Source organism: Aptenodytes forsteri, unplaced genomic scaffold, assembly GCF_000699145.1.
Source record: "Aptenodytes forsteri isolate BGI_AS27 unplaced genomic scaffold, ASM69914v1 Scaffold155, whole genome shotgun sequence".
NCBI lineage: Eukaryota > Metazoa > Chordata > Aves > Sphenisciformes > Spheniscidae > Aptenodytes > Aptenodytes forsteri.
This window is the reverse complement of record NW_008794446.1, coordinates 5,457,856-5,478,380: the sequence shown is the minus strand read 5'-3', so window position 1 is coordinate 5,478,380 and position 20,525 is coordinate 5,457,856. Positions and strand designations below refer to the sequence as shown.

Here is a 20,525-nt window from a genome sequence, read left to right as displayed (position 1 = left end):
GAACCTTAGCAACTAACCTTACTATACTTCATTCACTTTTATAGAAGCTTGTATTAATTCTGTTTTCTAATTAAAATGTAGGCTTAACCATATAAATGGCTGATTGTGTCATTTTCAAAGAAGAGTTTAAATGCTCAGCTGTTTGACTTTATTTAGCATGTGGGCTTGTGCTTTCTAAGCTCTCTTGAATATTCTAATGTGTATAATTTATGTAACTTTTACAATCAAATAATCTGGATTTTTTCAGAAGGACTCGTGTATATTTGAACAGGTGCATGAGCATTTGCAGAATTAGATCCCCTGTTAATAGGTCAAAATCTCAGGATTATGGACTAGTCATCATCAACCAATTTCTGTTCATTTGGAGTTTTCTGTGAAGATAAGAATTCAGTCTGATGCAAAAAAATGTGGATTTTAGTTTAGTTCAGGGACTTATATTCATATTTATTTCATATCATTCATTTCATATAAATATTATTCAAATGCCTTCAGTAAACACTGTTTTTTAAATGTTTTAAACTGAATATTTAGATTGTTGCAGTTTCTAAAAATCTGCAGAGTAGCTTAGAAAATATGCTTCTCTGAATCTGCTGTTATAGTGTGACTGTATATCTTAAATGGATATATACTGTAAAAAGGTTTTGATGTTTAGTTTTTGTTTTGTTTTTTTCCCTTTGCAGCTATGGTCAAGATGATGACAAATCTCCGCTGTGCCAGAGATCTGCAGGAAATGAGAATTAAAAAGAAATATAAGCAAAATATTAGCTCACAGCCAGGCAGTCTTTATGTCATTAAAACCTCTGCAAGAAATAGAATCTCTCTGAAAACTGCAGTAGAAGAGAAATCTCCTAGGTTTTATTCTGCGGAAGAGGTATATTGATAATGTTTTATTGTGCTTCTTTCCTGGGGTCTGTTCCTTAAGACAAGCAAACAAAAACTCAGCAGCTTTTGAATAGATACATTCTTCAGTTTTGAGATAGGTATTTACAGTAGCTGTTATACCAGTTGCTACAGTTTCTAAGTAGCTTTGCGTATCCACAGTTTTTAAGACTATTCCAAATAATAAGGGTCATAAATGTCTCTGTAGTGTTATAATCAAACAAGAGAAGCATCAAACAAGGAAAAAATCCACCAATTATAGTTGCTATTGACTTGTAACCCATATGAAGAGCTGTTTTACAATAACACACGGTTAAAGTTTAAGCTCAGGTAAATCTATATCAAAAGCCTCTTGCTTTTGGTACAGTGAAGGTACAAAACCTATTGAATTTTTTAAACACTTTTAAAGTACACTGTGATGATGTTCTGCTAAAATTGCTGGGAATTTCTCCATTCTCCTTAGATTACATGCGAAATTACAAGGTCAGACAAAAGCTGTCTCAACCTCAAGGAAATATTTTATCTGAATTTATAACATTAGATATAAAAACTCTCAGCTGTACTCTTACTGTATTGTCATTATTTAGTCTTTTTCATCTAATTTTTTGCAGCTTTACACATATGGTGTTTCAAAACATTGCATACAAATTAACAGCACAAATGCAGAATCTTTCCAGTTTCTCATAAAAGACTTTTTCAGTAAGGAGTATTTATTAGCTGGAAATGGGATGCAACTTGCTGATGGAGGATGGCTAATACCTACAGATGAGGGAAAAGCTGGAAAAAAGGAGTTTTACAGGTACTGTTACTTATGAACTTGAGACAAGTATGCTATTTATTAGTTAGTGATTCTCTTATCCCCTAGAATAAATCCAACACAGTGATCTTTTAAAGCCTCTGACTACTTTTTTACTGTGCATTTCTAGTACGCCTCTGTTAGCGTAAATAAAGGATTGTAAATTTACTATGTAGACTAATGTTGTTAGTGATCTTCACTGACCATTAATGAAAGCATACAAAGTCAATTTAGAAACAGAGTTAATTTAGAAAACTTCTGGGGATCCTTCAACAGCTTAAATAGTGTAGAAAAATATTACTGTTTTCTCTTAATTCAGCGCTTTACAATTTTGTTTAATCAGCATTAATAGTAATTGGTTTGTTTTTTTTTCCCCAAGTGGAAAAAGATTTATTTGTGTTGGGCTCTAGAGCTTTTTGATAGGGAATGAAGGTTGACTGAGGAGGTGCTTAGGGCTTCTTTGGCAGGACAGGGCTGAAAATATGTTTTTCAATATCTTTTTTTTTAAAGCTGATGTATGATTTGAAGGAAGCAAAGACTTCAGTACTAATCATCTCACTAATTCATTCAAGCTTTCTTTTGAGTATATGTAAGAAGCAAAAAAAAAAAAAAAAAAAATGCACAAACAACCCTTGCTTTTGCACTCTTCCAGGTCCTTCTATCCCTCCTTTTGCAGGTCATTTAAGATGAGCTGAAAAAAAAGGGTATGTGTTGAGTGCATCTGTCCTAAACACTTTCATAAGAATTATGTTTTGTGTTACTGTAAGCAAGTTTGTACATTATAACTTCATCAAAAGCATGTGTAACACAACAAGGAACTACCAGCGTACTGTTGTTCCAGCAAAACTTCAGAAAATAATTTATCATTATTTTCTGATTTCCGCCGTAAATTTGAAATGCTCTTTTTTCAAGTCAATGTCACTGTTGGTATGCATTCACACAAACACTCAAGGCAGGGACCTGTATTTGAGTAGTATTTGTAGTCAAACATGCATTGCCAACCTACGTAGTATGAGAATCAAGAGGTTTGCAATATTTGCTTCCCAGTACCAAAGTGCGACAGAGAGAGGTCTGTTCCAAGCTCAAGGACTGCTTTTATTTGAACATTTGAGTGGGTGAAGTTGGTGCCAGTAATCCAACATGGGAAAATTGACTAGTATAAGATGGGTACTGCCACATTGTGATCTGTACTTCCTCATGAAAAAAAAATTGCTTTCTGCTCTTGCTAGTGAGTCAGCATCATTATTAACTTCTCCCACATGACTTTGGGAAACATTTTTGATGCCAAAATCATTGCCATGACTTTGGGAAATGTTTTTGGTGTCAACAGTATTTGTTCATCTTGGGAGAACTGGAGATGTTCTGGGTCCATACCCAAAAACTACTCAGTGAAGATCAATCAAGTGCCGGAATTCACAGAAGCGTGGAGTAGTTTAAGTTGGAAGGGACTGCTGGCAGTCATCCAGTCCAAGCCCCTGTTCAACACAGTTTGAATTAGATTAATTACTCAGGGACTTCTCTAGCTGAGTCTTGAATACTTCCAAGGACAGATTCCACAATCTGTCTGGATAACCTGTGCCAGTTGACCACTCTCATGGTTTAAAAAAAACCAAAACAACCACCCTTATCTCCAGTTAGAATTTTCCATGTTCCAACTTGTGTCTCTTGCCTCTCATCCTCTTGTTGTGTGCTTCCGAGAAGAGTCTGTCCCTGTCTTCTCTGAATCCTCCAGTCAGGTAGCTGTAGATAGCAATAAGGTCTCTTTGCTTTCTCTCTTAAATCCGAACAAATGCAGCTCTCTTAGCTTCTATGTCATGTGGTTAGCTTCCAAGAGCACAGGGGGACCACCTTGGTGGCCCTCTGCGGGGTTTGCTCCGGTGTATACCAGCATTTTTGTCCTGGTGAATCCAAAGCTGGACAGAAACTTCAGATGCTGTCTCCCAAGTGCTGAAGAGAGGGGAAGGATCACTGCCTTCCTAGCTTTGCTCATAATACAGCCCAGGATATTTTTGTGCTTGTTTGCTGCAAGGACACATTGGTGCCTCATGGTCATCTTCTTGTCCACCAGGACCTTGAATCCTTTTCTGCAAAGCTGTTTCCCAGTCAGCCAGCCTCAGCCTGTTACTGTTGCATGGGGTTGTTCCATCGCAGGTGCAAGACCTTGCTTTTGTTGAATTTCATGAGATTCCTGCCAGCTTGTTTCTTGAGTCTGTCCAGGTCCTTCTAAATAGCGACCCTGCCCCCCAGTTTATCAACCACTTCCTCAAATTGGTGTCATCCGTAAACTTGCTGCAAGTGTGTTCCATGCCATCATCTGGGTTGTTAATGAAGACATTAAACAACATTTGTCCCTGGATTGATCGATATCTGAGAGGTGCCACTAGTTACTGCCCGCCTGCTGGACTTCGTACTGTCAATCACAATTCTTTATGCTTAGCAGTCCAGCCAATTTTCCACCCACCTTATCTACTTATCCAGCCCATATCTTACCAATTTCATGATAAGGAGACTGTAAGAAATTGTCAAAGTCTTTGCTAACATATGCAACATCCAGTGCCCTCCCCTTGCCCACAGCACCAGTTACTTCATCATAGAAATCAATTGGGTTGGTTAGGCATGATTTGCTCTTAGTAAATCCATGTTGGCCATTCCCAATCACCCTCTTGTCTTTCACATGTTTAGAAATGGCTTCTAAGAATTTTTGCATGCTGCTGTGGAAGTTCTTGAGTCTCTGTTTGACAGTAAATCAAGTTTGTCTCAGCAGTCCTTAAAATTGTGGTTTTTTTCTAAATACTGTAAAGAAAAGCTAATCCTCCCACAGTTCCATTTTGCACCCTGTGGCATCACATGCCCCAACTGTTTCATGGACAGCTGTGGGACGTGTAGGCATATGCAGTTATGTAGTCACTCAAAGGCAGAGTATGCAGAACTTGACCTAACTTGTTACTTGTCCGTTTCCTCCCCATTTGGCAAGTATTTTGCTATTAGTGATACCATCCCTGATTCTGCCTTTCCCTCCAGTGGTGGCACGGTTGTTGAATGTTTTGGGGATATACCTTGCTAGATGGAATGTTCCTACAAAGCATTTATGGTAGATGCATAAAAGACTGTCTGGGATGTTCATCCATGTGCAGTTACGGTGCAGGACCTCTTGCCTACATGCCAGTGTTCTGAAGTTGCATGCATTTTAGAAAGCAAGCTGGTCATTCTTTTCTCATGTGAAATTGCTATTTCTAGGCTGACAAGCAACACCGCTACACAAATTCATAGGAAACATGAGGTGTGAGGTTGTTTTTGTCAAGAAGCAGTAGATCTCTGGGAGCCATGCATCCAACTCTGGATCAGTGTATTTGCAATCTGCTGCTTAGGCATGTTGGAGGTAATCTTGATTTAATTCCACACAATTTTCCTGTGAATGGGAAAGATATTAAAGTATTTGCACAAAACATCTTATGCCTAGATGTGCCAAATATTGGCCTTTTTAGGTAGTCCAACTCTTTGTTCCAGAGGCAGCTTGTCTTAATAATAATTTTCAGATGTGCTCCTGACATTCTGGTCAGGCCATCAGATACATGGCTTTCCCCACATTCATTTTTCAGAAACAGAAGAGAGAAACCACCAATATGCTGCTAAATATCCCAGAATAGCCACGGTGGTTTTGGTGTCAGAACCTGCTCTGGGTGGCAGTGTTGATCTGTCCCTGAATACCAGATATACTCTCAAGCAATTTGTAGAGGTTGTTCCACAAGAAGTTGCCTTCAGTTCCTGTATCTTTTCTGGATTTGTTATATGTTAAAGCATATGGTTGAGAATAAATACCTACTGGTTGGTCAGCTGAATCAGTCTTTTTATCCCTTTAAGTATATTAACTAGATCTCCATCAACTAGAATATATATTCCTTCATTTAGTCACCTGTATTTAGGATCTTAATCTTGAACTGAATTCCGTCTTTAACTCCTGAATTGCATTGTCATTCGCAAAAAATATCGAGTATTTCCTAAAGTTTGAGATTGCGTTGCTCTCTTCTAATGTAGTAATAATTAATTTCATGGTCATGCCTGCTCCTTATCTTCCTGTATATGATTTCTTGGCTTTTAAACTGTTTCTTTTCCTCACCCAACTGCAATACAGTTCCTTAAGATCTTCTTGAGGCTTTCTGACATGTTGGAGATTGACTTTTTGATAGGACTTAACTTGTGTTCTAATCAGTCTAATGACTCAGCTATTTGAACCTCTGGTCTAATTCTTTCTCTTTCTCCTTTAATGAATTGGCCTTCCTAGTGATTGAGCGCTGGAAAAAATAGATGTTTCCAATGCAACTCATGCAGGTCATGGTGGTACAGTTTGGACTCAAGACAGAATGAGAGTCCATTTGAGCTGTCACTCAATGGAGAGAAGAAAGTTCTTCAGTAGTAACTGAAAGTTCTTTGAAATGTGTTGTCCACATGCATGCTTAAAGAAAAGAAAACCCAAACATCCAAACCACAACTCTAGAAACTGTGAAGTAGAAGGGGATGGATTGTAATGAACTCATCAAGCAAGCAGGAGAAATTCCAGGGCTGAAAGGGAATAGAGCACACCTCTGTCCCTCTACGCTATGTGCATAACTGCATAAAGCAGACAGAGCATGCCCCTGGAGCTAGTGCTACGGTCAAAAGTCTCCATTTCAAGAATGCATGCACGTATGCACATGCATGCTGCCAAAACGTATGAGGACAAAACTTCAGTATTCAGACAATAATCAAATCAGGTTATGGAATGTAACCTTCCTGTTTTCACTGTGATAAATATTCCTTTGTTAATGTTGCCTATGTACATACACTGAATACAATGCTAGGGAAAAATAGGCAAGTAAAAACTTACAGTGGATTTCAGGTTAATTTATTAACAATTTATCTGCAGAGCCCTCTGTGACACTCCTGGTGTGGATCCCAAGCTAATAACAGAGGCCTGGGCTTACAATCACTATAGGTGGATTATATGGAAATTGGCAGCCATGGAAGTGTCTTTTCCGCATGAATTTGCTAACAGATGTTTGACACCAGAAACAGTGCTGTTGCAGTTGAAATATAGGTACGTGTATAGCAATGTATTTGGAGTTGTAATTTGTGATACTGTGTGCTTTCTAGTTCATAATATTACAAAATAAGCACCTCTACCTTGCATTTACTGTTTATCAGAATGATTATATTGTTAAACTTATGCATATCAGCATTAAAAATGTAGTGCATGTTATTTGCAAAAATTTAGATATTTGCTTTGCTACAGCAGTGCTTAATCATGTAGATTGATTAAGCAATAGTTTGCTACAATTGCTTTTAAGGAAAAACAATGTGATGGATTTTGTTTGCTTTAACAAAGCATCATGAATTCTTTTTTGAAGGTATGATTTGGAAGTTGATAAAAGTAAACGATCAGCAATCAAAAAAATAACGGAGAGAGATGATGCAGCAGGTAAAACACTTGTACTGTGTATTTCTAAAATCATATCGCTAAACACCGTTGTATCTCCTAGCAGTAGCAATAAGAATGTGGAAAGTAAAAAAGTAGCAGCAATAATTGAAGTTACTGATGGCTGGTATGGGATTAGAGCTCTTCTGGATCCACCTCTCAAAGCTTTCTTACATAGAAGAAGGCTGACTGTTGGTCAGAAGATCATAGTGCACGGAGCAGAACTTGTTGGCTCTCAAAATGGATGTACACCACTGGAAGCTCCAGATTCCCTTATGTTAAAGGTAAAACAAAATATTAGTTCAGCTTGATTGGATGTGACCAAGAGATGTGATAGATGCTATTTACTTGAGCCACATTTTGTAAACAGGGCTTTATAAACAGACAAAGTTTTGTTGAAGTTTAATAACCAGATTTGTAAGACATGACACAAAGTAGCTGACACTATTCAATAGGGTTGGAAGACAAGTTTGTAATGCAAAATTCTGCCAAGTTTTGCTGTGTGTTTTGTCCGTTCCAGTTCCTTAATTTGGTTAAGCACCAAGTTAGAAAAAGTATTTATCCATCACAGACAATATGGGAGTTGGAGGAAGAATGGGGGGAAAAAAACAGGTCATGAGAGGGTGGGCTTGGGGGGGAGGTTATTGACTCGTTTGAGGATGAGTAAAGTGCTGGGTGAATTTTCAGCATAAAAATTTTGCTCCTCTGTTATAAAGCAGTGGCTTGTCTCATAGATGCTCATTTCCTAGAGAATTTTAACTCATCAAATTTTTAGATCCTGTTTAAAATACATTCTTCAATGTGAAAAGATACCATTGAATTAAAATGTAATATGTTCAGGTGCAAAAATGAGATATTCTTAGTGAGGTCAGTGTGAAAATAGTCTTTCCTCTAGATATAATAAGTTGGATATCTTTTTGACCTACCAGTGACAGTTTATCATTCAACATTTAATTTATTCAGATTTCAGCGAACAGCACTCGATGTGCACGATGGCATGCAAAACTAGGATTTCATCAGGATCCAAGACCTTTTCCTTTGCCTTTGTCATCGCTTTACAGTGAGGGTGGTGCAGTGGGGTGTATTGATATAGTTATTCAAAGAACTTATCCTATTCAGGTATGGTATAAGTATTTTATGAATCTAACAGGTTCTATGAAATCTAAATTGTATGAGTTAATTGCTATATCATTCCTCAAATCAGATATAATATAGACAGCTAAAAAAATTTAAGAAAAGGTAGCATTATGTGTAAAATGAACAGGAGTGGTTCTTGCAGTGTGCATGTATTCAGTATTTCAGGACTGGAGTATCCTGCTATAAGAAGAATTTCAGTTTGTGCTCAGTTTAACCAGGATACAACTTTCAGATTTTGTTTGCTTTTCTCAAAGTATGTTACACTTGGCACGTACATATAGGGGATTCTTTTCATTGCTTTCTTTCTGAAGTGTTGTGTAACTGTTGGTCGATGTAGAATGAATTCTGCAAAGGTAATAACAATATTTGGTTTGGATCATTACTTTCATATTTAGATCATTGCTTTAATGGAGGAAATTGCAGCGCTTACTGTATGAGCTGCCTGATAGAACTAGCCTTTATTTAGGTCCCAGAAAGGCAACTGTAATCTGTAACCGCATCACAGTAAATGGCTTTCAGGCTGGTAAGGAAAAAGTGGTGCTTTGTATCTCACTGTATCAGGAGACTGATGTGCTGATATAGATTTTTTGGGGTTTTGTTAGAACACTGAGACTCTTGTTCAAATCTACCAAAATGATAGGAAGACTTGGGCTGTCTGTCTCCTTTTTACCTCAAGAGTCAAGGAGTGTAGGAATCACAGTAACCCTAATTAAAGGTGTCAAACTGTGAATAGTGCAGAAATACATGGCATGCAGTTAATGAGGCAGGCAGAGCCTATTTCAACAATTCACTGCCTCATAAGGATCAGTCCTTCAACCCTTCCTCATCCTGCTCTCGCTATACTCTCTTGCTGCTTCTCTATGCTAAACCTGGAGCTCATCTGAGCCCGTTGCTTAGCTAATTTAATTCACTAAACCAGGAGTAAGTAAATTAATAATAATAATAAAATTTAAAAAAAAAATTAAAAAAACCCAACAAACTGCTGTCTGTTGACTTAACAAACTGATGTGGTCTGATGAGGTCAGATATGTGCTAGAGCTAGTGCAAGGGAGAAGATGGGACTGTGCAGCAAAGAGGAAGGGAAGGGACCACTTTCAGCAGCAGTGACCTCTTTCTTTGGCTCACCTATCTCTTCAAACCAGGCACTTAAGACTTCAGGCCAAGCCAGTTCTGGCAGGGCTGTGGACAAGGCTGTAGTTCTATGGAACCATTCCAGGCAGAAAAGGTTTGAGCATCTGCAGAACAACATCATAATTCTTTTACAGCATCTAATCTAGCATGTTAAAACAGACAGTACAGTTGATGTGGAAAGACAAATTGAGTAGAATGTAATTCTGGTATTTTTTTAAGCATTGAGTTTGATGGTTTGTATCTTAATGTATCTACCAGTGGGATCCAGCTAAGCATTGAGTTTGATGGTTTGTATCTTAGCTGGATCCCACTGGTAAATAAATTATCTTCTAAATTACATCATTGATACCTATTGCTATAAGGTATGGTTTCTTCAGCAGTTAAATCATGCAGTTTTGACTACTGCTCCATTCTGTCTGTATATCTTTGGTTGGTAAATCTTCACTTTAATGCTGTGGGGTTTTGCCTTTTATTTGTTATACTGAAAGAAGTTATGATCTACTGCCTGTTCATTTTTTAAAGCATTTTTGCTTAGCAGTGAGTATTAGAAGGAAGCTAGATGAGGTTAAAAATAACAAAAAGCCTGTTTTTTGTTTGAACCTTTTATTCAGTGGATGGAAAAGACATCAGGTGGTTCATATGTGTTTCGTAACAGCCGAGCTGAAGAAAGGGAAGCTGCCAAGCATGCAGAGGATCAACAAAAGAAACTGGAAGCTCTGTTTGCAAAAATCCAAGCAGAATATGAAAAGCATGAAGGTAAAACTTTCATTGTTTCAGAACATGTAATAAGAACACAAAAACTTTTGGCATTTACAGAAGAGTTTAAAGAAACTGGCAAAAACTTCTCTGGTGGTAGAGAAGCAGAGATAGGGTGTTGGGTTTTTTCTTTGTTGTTGTTTTTGTGTTGTATCATTTTAGGTTTTTTACTTCCTATGTATCAAGACCTTTCAGAACAGAACAGTTACATACTTATTTGCTTGGTTTTGCAGCTATCTAGGAAACTCTTCCTGAACATGTTGTTAGCCAGGCTACTAAAAAATTCCCATTGAGATAATGCTCAGGGAAGTGCTACAAAATTGTAGAACTGGTAATTCCATTCTCTTCAAAGATCTGACACTAGTATTTCACCCAGAAGTGGGCACTGCTTAGAATGTATCTCAATAGACCTGAACACCAAGACTGAGCATCTTTCCTCACAAACATTGCAGGACTGTGGAGATACTGAGGTCAGTGGAGCCGCTAAATGGGGCAGGAACCCTGGTGACACAGGACATGGAGAAGGCCAAGTTACTGAGTGCCTTTTTCACTTCAGCCTTAACTAGCAATACCAGCTTTCAGCAATCCCAGGCGCTGGAGACCAGGGGAAAATCTGGAGCAAGGAAGACATACCCTTGGTGGAAGAGGATCAAGTTAGAGAATACTTATGCAAACTGGACATACATAAGTCCGTTGCTGGTCATGGGATGCACCCACAAGTGCTGAAGGAGCTGGCTGATGTCTTTGTGAGGCCGCTCTTGATCCTCTTTGAATGATCATGGTGGTTGGTAGAGGTGCCTGAAGACTGGAGGAAAGCAAATGTGTCTCCTGTCTTCAAAAAGGACAGGAAGGAGGACCCAGAGAACTAACTATAGACCAGTTGGCCTTATCTTGATCCCTGAAAAGGTGATGAACAACTAATCCTGGAAACCATTTCCAAGCACATGAAGGACAAGAAGGTGATTGGGAGTAGTCAACAGGGATTCACCAAAGGGAAGTCATGTTAGACTAATCTGACAATCTTCTGTGATTAACTTAATGGCTTGGGTAGATGAGGGGAGCGCAGTGAATATTGTCTACCTTGACTTCAGTAAGGCTTTTGACACTGTTTCCCTTAAGATCCTCATAAAGAAGCTGATGAAGCATGGGCTGGATGAGCAGGCAGTCAGGTGGATTGAAAACTGGCTGAACAGTTGGGCCCAGAGGGTGGTGATCAGTGGCGCGCAGTCTAGCTGGAGGCTAGTAACTTGTGGCGTACGCCAGGGATCAACACTGGGTCCAGTCCTGTTTTAACATCTTCATTAATGATCTGGACAATGGGGCAGAGTGTACTCTCAGCAGGTTTGCCAATGACACAAAATTAGGAGGAGTGACTGATACACCAGAGGGTTGTGCTGCCATCCAGAAGGACCTTGACACACTGGAGAAATGGGCTGACGAGAACCTCGTGAAGTTCAACAAAGGGAAGTGTAAATCTTGCACCTGGGGACAGACAGCCCCATGCGCCAGTATATGCTGGGGGCTGCCCAGCTGCAAAGCAGCTTGGCAGAAAGGGCCCTGAGGGTCCTGGTGGACAAAAGTTGAAGAGTGTTGCCAGCAGTTCTAGGGAGGTGATCCTTTCCCTCTGTTTGGCATTGGTAAGGCCACACGTGGAGTACTGTGTCCAGTTTTGGGCTCCCCAGTACAAGAGAGACATGGACATACTGGAGAGAGTCCAACAAAAGGCCATGAAGATGCTTAAGGGATTGGAGCATCTGATATAGGAGGAAGTGCTGAGAGAGCCTGGACTGTTCAGCCTGGAGAAGAGAAGGCTCAGGGGGATCTGATCAGTGTACATAAATACCTGAAGGGAGGGTGCAAAGAAGATGGAGCCAGGCTTTTCTCAGTGGTGCCCAGTGACAAGACCAGAGGCAATGGGCACAAACTGAAACTCAGGAGGTTCCCTCTGAACATCAGGAAACCCTTTTTCACTGTGAGGGTGACTGACAGTGTTGCCTAGAGAGGCCGTGAAATCTCCATCCTTGGAGATATTCAAAAGCTCACTGGACATGGTCTTGGGCAGCCTGCTGTAGGTGACCCTGTTTGAGCAGGAGGGTTGGCCAAGATGACGTCCAGAGGTCATCATCCCATCCCATTCTGTAATGGGATGATACTGCACACCTCTGCCGGTGATTTCTAGGAGTAGTTTCAGGTCTGCTGTTGCTATAAGTGTGGCAACTGGCTGCTGATAGCTACAGCTTCATGAAGCTCCCTGCTGCACCAGAAATGTGTTTGCTTCCCCTTAGGTTTGACTCAGCTAAACTGGAATGAGGAAGGGTATTAGGATTCTTGCTACACTGATTATAGATTCCAGCTGCCTTGATACTCTGGTTTGGTTTTTGGGAGGAGTTTTTGTTGGTTTTGGTTTGGTGTTTTGGTGGTTTTTTTTTTTTTTCAGGGACTGGAGTCCATCACTAACAGTAGCTTGTGCAGTTCAAATTTCACAGGGTCATATCTACAACCCAGATAGCCTCTCCCTTTCCATAAATCTTTCTCGTGGTGATCCGTAACACTGAGATGTTCTCTAACTGCTTTCTCAGAACCTGGAGTCCCTCACGAATAACAAGGAAAAGGCAAATAAAGCCATACCCTAAAAAAAACAAACAAAAAAACCCAAAAACCAAACCCACCACTGAATTCTTAGTTGAAATCAGAGATTGCTTTATAATTTTTAACTTCACTGATATGCTTCCACATATCAGTCACCTCATTATGTTGTTTTATGTTTGACTGGTAAACTTGTCTATACTGGAGTCTACTATGCTGAAGGAATTCATCAAAATGCTAGCAGCAGTATGTCTTACCTAAGAAGAGGGTAATAGTTTAATGTAATGAAGTTAATTTGGCTTTCAGCTAGTGTCGTAAGGAGGCTTCATGTGCAGGCCTGTAGTCACCTGTTCTCCCAGATCTTGGCATCTTTGAGACTTTTCTGCTTTTCTGCTGTATGAGAGGAAGAGGAAGTGACAGACATACAGAAAATATGGTCAAGTATCAATGAAGTTTCATGGCAGCCTGTCAAGTCTCCTACCTCTCCTTCCCCAAAGTTTGTATAATATTCTGATCTATGTTGTATTTAAATTAGAGATTTTTTTTCCTGCTTGTATTTTCCGTATATATACACACACGCACGCATATATTAGTTCCTATATAGAAGTGTTTTGTGTTTTCACTCTGGCAAGGCCTAAGTATTACCATGCTTCTTACATAATTATTTTTTCCTTCACTTTTAAAGTGTATTGCTGTACTCAACATAATGGCTTTTTTTTTTAACAGAGAGAACTAGCAGAAGAACACTGAGATCACGCATAGTCACAAGACAGCAAATCCGTAATTTGCAAGATGGTGCAGAACTTTATGAAGCAATTCAGAATGCATCTGATCCTGGCTATATGGAGGTAACTGTAGATCTTACTGGGCTGCTTTTGAAATGTTTGTGGAATAATTTACAATTTAGTAGCTCCTGCTAAAATCAACTGTTAAATTACTATTTATTTTTGCCACCTTTTGAGATTTTCTACAGCATGCTTATTGCTAAGTAAATTAAGATTAAAAATTTTGAAAATATTTTCATGGAGGCTTGTTAAAATAGATGAATAATATCTTGGATTGCAAAACAGAGTAAGTTATTTTCTCTTGATATAAAAATCCAGGATATAGCACAATTAAAAGTTAATGTTATTTGTAACTTTATTACTTTGTCTTGCATATATGAAAATGAATGCATCTCATAAGTCTTGTTTCACACACTTATTCTTGCATGCTGTTTGCTGAAGTGTTTGAATGATTATATTGTCGTTGCTCTCTTCACTCCCTGTTCCAGTTCAATCACAATTTTTAAGTGCTTATGCCTTTATTAATAAGATGCAGGTGACTAGTCTCTGCCAGTTGTTAAAAATTAAATGCATGCCTTGCCTTTTGCAAGTCAGGGTCCTTAACTATCCTACAGCCATATGATCTGTGACTTTATTTGATAAAATGTTATGCATATCTGTGGTGCTACATGTAAAGGCATCTGGATCTTGAAGGCTTGGTCAGAAAGGTAACACTCCTGATGCATTTTAGTGTAAATCATAGTGTCAGCTCAGAGATAGCAGCCTGCTGAGAGGTGCAACTTCTTTTCTTCTTACAGAATTTTTTCCTAGTATTTCTTCTTTCTTATGAAACAGGTAAATATGCCTGTTATAGTAAATATTCACCTTAGTTATGCATTCTTAAGCAGGTTTCTCGCTAATTATCACATAAGAACAGTGTGTAATGTAATACCTACAAGACAGAGCACCAGCTGAGTACCAGTCAAGACTGGTGACTCCCATTGTCTTAACACACCTCATTCCAAGGCCTAGTAGTATATCAGTTGAACAATAAATTGCTTGTAACAGACGAACACTTAAGAACGAGGCTATGTAAAAATCTTGATGGGAATTTTTTAATTAATAAAAAAGATACTGAATACATTTTCTCTTGGTTACAGGGATATCTCAGTGAAGACCAGTTAAAAGCTTTGAATGCTCACAGGCAGTTGATGAATGATAAAAAGCAAACTCAGATACAAGAAGAATTCAAGAAGGCTTTAGAGTCAGCAGAACAGGAAGAAAATGGTTGTTCCAAAAGAGATGTGTCTACTGTATGGAAATTATGTGTGGTAGACTACAGAAAGCAAGAAAAACATAAAGGTTAGTACTTGGAAAATGATAAGTAACTTTTATCTAAACATGGTAACCGGCCAACACAGGTAGATTTGAAGAGTTTCCCAACAGTATTCTAGCTTGCATGTTAATATTTCCAGTTTTATTTGGTTTTTGGTTTAGGGCTTTTGGGTGGAAGGGAGTGTTGTGGATTTATATTGTTTAAAATTCTTCAAATTAGTATTGCACAGCTAATATATCTTAATCTGATATTGTTAGGAGTGATATTGAGTATCTGGCGTCCACTGCTAGATGTTTGTTCGCTATTAAAGGAAGGCAGTCGGTACAGAATCTACCAGCTGTCAACATCACAGTCCAAAGGAAGATCAGACTCAACTAACATACAATTAACAGCAACAAAGAAAACTCAGTATCTACAACTATCAGTAAGTGCTTTAACTGCTTCAAGATATATCATTAAAATGTATCACAGTCTATATTAAAAACTTACAAATTTTGTGTTTCTTCAGGTATCACAGGAGATGCTGATACAGATTTTCTTTCCAAGAAAAGCTCTAAAATTCACCAGTTTGTTGGATCCTTCTTTTCAGCCACCATGTGCTGAAGTTGATTTAGTTGGAGTTGTAGTTTCTGTTAACAGAACAAGTATGTTGTGTCCATTAATGTCCTTCCATTGAATAAGCACTGATTTTTTTTTTTTTTTTTTTTTTTTTCAAAAGTCAAAATGATCTTGCTGTTGTACCTGCATCTCAGGCCTGTGAAAACCTGCTAATATAGCCCATCACCGTGATAAGCTGGCAGATAATTCTGTTTTCCTAAAGAATAACTGTCTTCACTTATTAGCTCAGGAAGAATTTAGTAAGGGAGGATCTAAGCTCAAGAGAAGCTTTTCTTTAGTTGTTTCCATAAATGGTACATATAAGTTCTCACATCTGTGTTCAGCATCTGCAGAAGTAGCATCACACACGTATGTGAGCTCCCTCTTTTGTGTACAGTGTCATGGAATGGTAGAACCCAGGCACTGGAGCTCATGGGTAGGGACAGGTGGATAATCTGCTGAATAAAAAGGAAAAGCACTATAGGAGGAGTATTTTTTTAAGAACTGGAACGCAGACTTTGAGTTGTTTTGTGTAATCAGTAGGGGAGATAGTGTAGAATATGAATGAAGCATCAAACACCTGTTACCATGAAGATAGGCTGCCATGTTATATTTATCAGTTCTCTTTCAAGACGTGTGACTTTTTTTTTTTTTTAAATAGATACAAATTGCTGTAATCAACCTTTACTTAAAGGTTTAAGGTTTAACTCAGACTTTTTTCTTGCTTTTAGGTTTCACTACTATGGTGTACTTATCTGATGAAAGCTATAATTTGGTAGCAGTAAAGATCTGGACAGATCTTAGACATTTTGCTATTGAAGATATAGTTGTCCGCTGTTCCTTCATTTCTGCAAGCAACCTTCAGTGGCAGTCTGAATTCAGATCAGAAATTCCTGTGCTGTTGGCTGGAGATCTTTCTGTATTCTCAGCCAGTCCAAAGGAAAACTATCTTGAAGAGAAGGTTAATGAACTGAGAAGTACGATAGAGGTAAATCTGTAGATTTTTAGTTTAATGATTAATTTTAGTTACTGCTTTGTTACATTCTTCACCAAAAAGTCCGTTAGGACTAATAAATCTTTAAAACAAGTAATGCACATAATGTTGAATTTGAGAGGATTTTCTGGGAGATGGAGTAAGGTGTTAATGCACTTTTCCTGTAGGACTCTCCATATCACCTACTGAATGTCTTCTGATTTTTTTTATTTTTTTTTTTAATTCTATTCCACCAACACTGTCTTTGGGATGTGCCACAGAATCTTCTCTGGCTAGCAAAAAATATTGTACCTGTCAACAGGGAATCTGTCATGCACCGCTTGGTTCTAGCCTTTTAAAAGTTGAAATTTACTGTCTTGGTCAGTTGAACATATTCAGTATCAGATTGTTGATTTCATTTATTTATCATTTCCATTTTCTAGCTGTGCTAAATAGCATGTCTTGGTCATGCATTCTCACTTCTTACTGAAAAATAAGTTTAAATACAAAAGGATTTTTTTTCTTGTTAACAATAAAAGGAAGGTATGATATTTCCCTCCACGGAAAGTGCAGCAGTCTTCTAAGTTGTTGGTTTGATATAAAATAAACTTCTAGTGGGATTTTGATGAGGGAACAAAGTCCTAAATACTTTGTGAGCATATAGTACTTAAACAATTTGAAAAACAACTATTCTGCATTGTAATCTGTCCTCCTTTATAGAATGTGGCCTCCTTTTGCTCTGATGCAGAAAGTAAATTGATGAATTTGCTACAAAGAAATACCTCGCTTCCACCCAGTTTAACTAAAAGATGTGGCTTGGAATGCCCCTCTCCTTCCTGCAACTCGGGTCTTTATGCAGAGGATAAAAGTTTGGTAAGCTTCTGGTAATTAATATTGTGTTTATACAGACAGTACATACAGTAAGGATATAAGCATGTTTTATGCTGATAGCTGTGGTGAATGGTCTCGCGTCTCAGTCCACTTCATAGGTTCTCTTCAGGGCAATGTAAGCTGATCAGAAGCTTCCTCTGTGTGTGGGTTTAGGATTACTCCCCAGGAGGAACTGTGAGACTATTCTTCCTCCAATCAGTACATGAAAACCTCCCCTTGTGGCCTGTGTTTTCACAGCATACTTTAAATATTCTGAATTTTATATGAGTAAAATAAATCATCCTTTCCCTATAGATGATTTATTGCTTCCTTGGTCCCATTGTGAAGATTATCTGACATGGATGTCACTGGAAGGAAAAATCTTGATCTGTAAATTTTTCTTTCACGGCATTCTGCAGTTCTTACCCTTGCTTAGAGAATTTACCTCCTGGTCTTTTTTTCCTAGATATTGTTCACTACTTCCAGGATTTAAAAGGGAAGAGGTATCACCTAGTAAACGTTTACATTTTTATAGCAGTCTTGACAAAAATTGAGTTAAATAGTACTGAAGTTTCCTGTGAAGGCTGCTGGTGGCAAGTTGTTCCTGATGTGGAGTACTGAGTGCTGTCAGAACAAAAATTTTTCCTGCCACTAGTTGCGAGGAAGGTGGAAACACCCTGATGTGAGATCAATTCCTGGGAACTAAATTTAAGCTTATAAGGCATCCTTTTCCATTTCAGAGAGAGTGCTAATATTTAATTCTGAAGGTTTAGTTTATATCCGTTTATTAAATATATTAACCAAGTTAAAACAAATGAGACGTTAAAGGTATTCTCACATTAGGCATGTGTTTGAATGATTTGCTGTGTAACGTCTATCTTGTGTGTATCGTTATCTTCAAGTTTTTGGTCTATATTCTACCCCTTTTTTCTTCAATTTTTTTTTTTTTTTTTTCCATTTTTCCCTGTTTAACAACCTGTTGAGGACATATCCAATGCAGTAGAAGTTTTAACTCCTTTTTATGAGTGCTTTGATTTGACCATCTGGCACAGAAAAATTCCCATACATTTATCTTAGATCTCAGAAACAGAATAGAAATGTGCTGTCTTAATGTACATGTAAACAGTGATTTATCAAGCATCAATACTTGCAAGAATAATATTAGTCACCATCAGAAGATATCAAAGTAAAATTAAATTGGAGATTTTTTTAAATTGCTCCCCCCCCCCCCCCCCCCGTTTTGTGGAAGTAATTGAGGAAGCTAATAAAATAGGACATTCTATTCAACATAAAACTTATCTCTTTTTAACTAGATCTCTTCTAAAATTGAAATAAAGCATCTAAGCCCTTTGTCAACTAGCACACCGAATATGAAACTTGTCGCACAAGGGTCAGCAAAAACTCCTTCATCTGCTAGAATTAATGAAGACCATCCCAAAAGTAGCAAAAAGAGAAAAGCGATGGACTTCCTCAGTTGCATACCTGCCCCTCCACCACTGACACCAATCTGTTCAATCATTTCTCCATCTTTAAAAAAAGCATTTCAGCCTCCACGAAGTTTGGGCTTACAGCACAGCAAGTCATCAAAAGAAACAAATCGGAATATTGGTCATGTCACCCCCTGTAGAAAATTGAGAGAAACTGTCCATCTTCCTGAGAATGACCTGGTTGCTGATGAAGAACTTGCAATGATTAATACCCAAGCACTCATGAATAATTTACAAGAAGAAAAGAAGATTGATTATGTAAATGAAAACAGCAGTACAATAGCTACTAATTTATCTGATGCTCTTTCACCCAAAAATAGTTCCAGGTCTACTGGGGAAGCAAATAACTCATCAAAAAGCAGTTCTGAAGCAGCCGAGGCTCTTCAGAAAGACACAAAGGAACTCGAGGGCTTGTTACCAGCCCGCAGAATGCTACAAAGACAAAACCCCCGAAAATGCTACTAAATGCACATGTACAGTATTGTATATATTTCAAATTCAAATTATTTTTACACTTTGTACATTAAATCCTGATTGTATTTAATAAAGCTATATTACAAAAACAGACTCATGAAATGACATTTCATCTGCAAAATAATTTGGAGTTGAGTTGGATTATACATTCCTCACACAAACCTGCATTGTACAATAGCATCAGTGTGGCTGAAGGTTTGATGACATTTTATAGGCCATTGCTTTGATTCTGATGTATTCTTAAGTTACAGCAGGATCTTTGTTTCAGTCTAAAGCAATCAGTTTTGTTACCCTCTGTAGTGTTAGAATAGTTGTTTGGCTGTCAGAAGTAGCACAGGGCAAAATAAACAATTCTTTAAGTTTATTGTTACCAAACATAACACTTCAATTCCGAAATATTGTTCTGTAATTCTGCCATAGTTCTTGTACTTTTCTCGTCAAACTTTCCATGTAGTGCTAAGAGTTTTAGAGAATAGCTATGATTATTTGATTCATAGCAAAATGCCATACAAAGGTATTAACGACAGATCCTTGCTCAGTGTTTCTGAGATACTCCTTAAAGAAGCACTTGAGGCCACAGCATCATGAAAGATAAGCAGATCTTCCTTTGATTTCATCACGGGATCCTTCTGCTGGGAGTAAGTGCTTGAATTCATTACTTTATTCTCATTAATTTCAACAGGTGAAGCTTATCAGTATTGGAGTTTCTCCACTGGAGAGAGAGAAAGTCCTGCTAGACCGGCTGCCGACTCCACATTTTAGTTCGTTTGTTGTCGGGCTGCCCCTTGCCCTGCTGCTTCCCACCAGGCATGGGTCAAAGGGAGGGAGGATGTTTCAGAACTGAGACCACCAGCTTCCCACTCAGCAACCTTTCAGGGGTCCTATGCCATTCACTTGGCTCAAGTGCTGAACTGGGGGTGGCTCCTGTGACCAAGCTGGACATGGTAGCAGGACTAGAGAACTGTACTGGGCTGATACAAGCTTGCTGATAGTTCTGTAAACCTTTGTGCAATACTGCAGAGCCAGGTTATTTACGATGATGATACTGCTTCTTTAAATGCAGCTTCAGTAGAAAATGCAATTCATCTCATACATCTACTGTGTCCTGAAGACAGCTTGGCTTTTGCCCAGCAACAGCCTATTTCTTTATACCTCTTATACTTCTCTGTCTGCTAAATTGCTAGATGAACAGCAGCTGTACCTGTATTTCTTAATGTCCAATGTGAGCTGTCTTCATTTCCTACTGCAAAATAACTCACTACTGCCCTGTTCTATAAGCACTGCCTA

At 38.4% G+C, this 20,525-nt stretch overlaps 1 protein-coding gene across 1 annotated transcript in view; it reads left to right on the top strand.

Moving 5' to 3' along the window:
• Positions 1–19,951, top strand: part of BRCA2 (BRCA2, DNA repair associated) — a 42,104-nt gene extending 22,153 nt beyond the window's left edge. Inside the window, exons 14-26 of the mRNA XM_009290205.2 lie at positions 681–871; positions 1,491–1,678; positions 6,579–6,749; positions 7,060–7,411; positions 8,091–8,246; positions 10,007–10,151; positions 13,464–13,585; positions 14,662–14,863; positions 15,095–15,261; positions 15,346–15,481; positions 16,166–16,422; positions 17,128–17,280; positions 18,591–19,951. Of these exons, the coding sequence (XP_009288480.1) occupies positions 681–871; positions 1,491–1,678; positions 6,579–6,749; positions 7,060–7,411; positions 8,091–8,246; positions 10,007–10,151; positions 13,464–13,585; positions 14,662–14,863; positions 15,095–15,261; positions 15,346–15,481; positions 16,166–16,422; positions 17,128–17,280; positions 18,591–19,229 (2,879 nt within the window). The 3' untranslated portion in view covers positions 19,230–19,951. The remainder of the gene's footprint in view (positions 1–680; positions 872–1,490; positions 1,679–6,578; positions 6,750–7,059; positions 7,412–8,090; positions 8,247–10,006; positions 10,152–13,463; positions 13,586–14,661; positions 14,864–15,094; positions 15,262–15,345; positions 15,482–16,165; positions 16,423–17,127; positions 17,281–18,590) is intronic.
• The last annotated feature ends 574 nt before the right edge of the window (positions 19,952–20,525 follow it).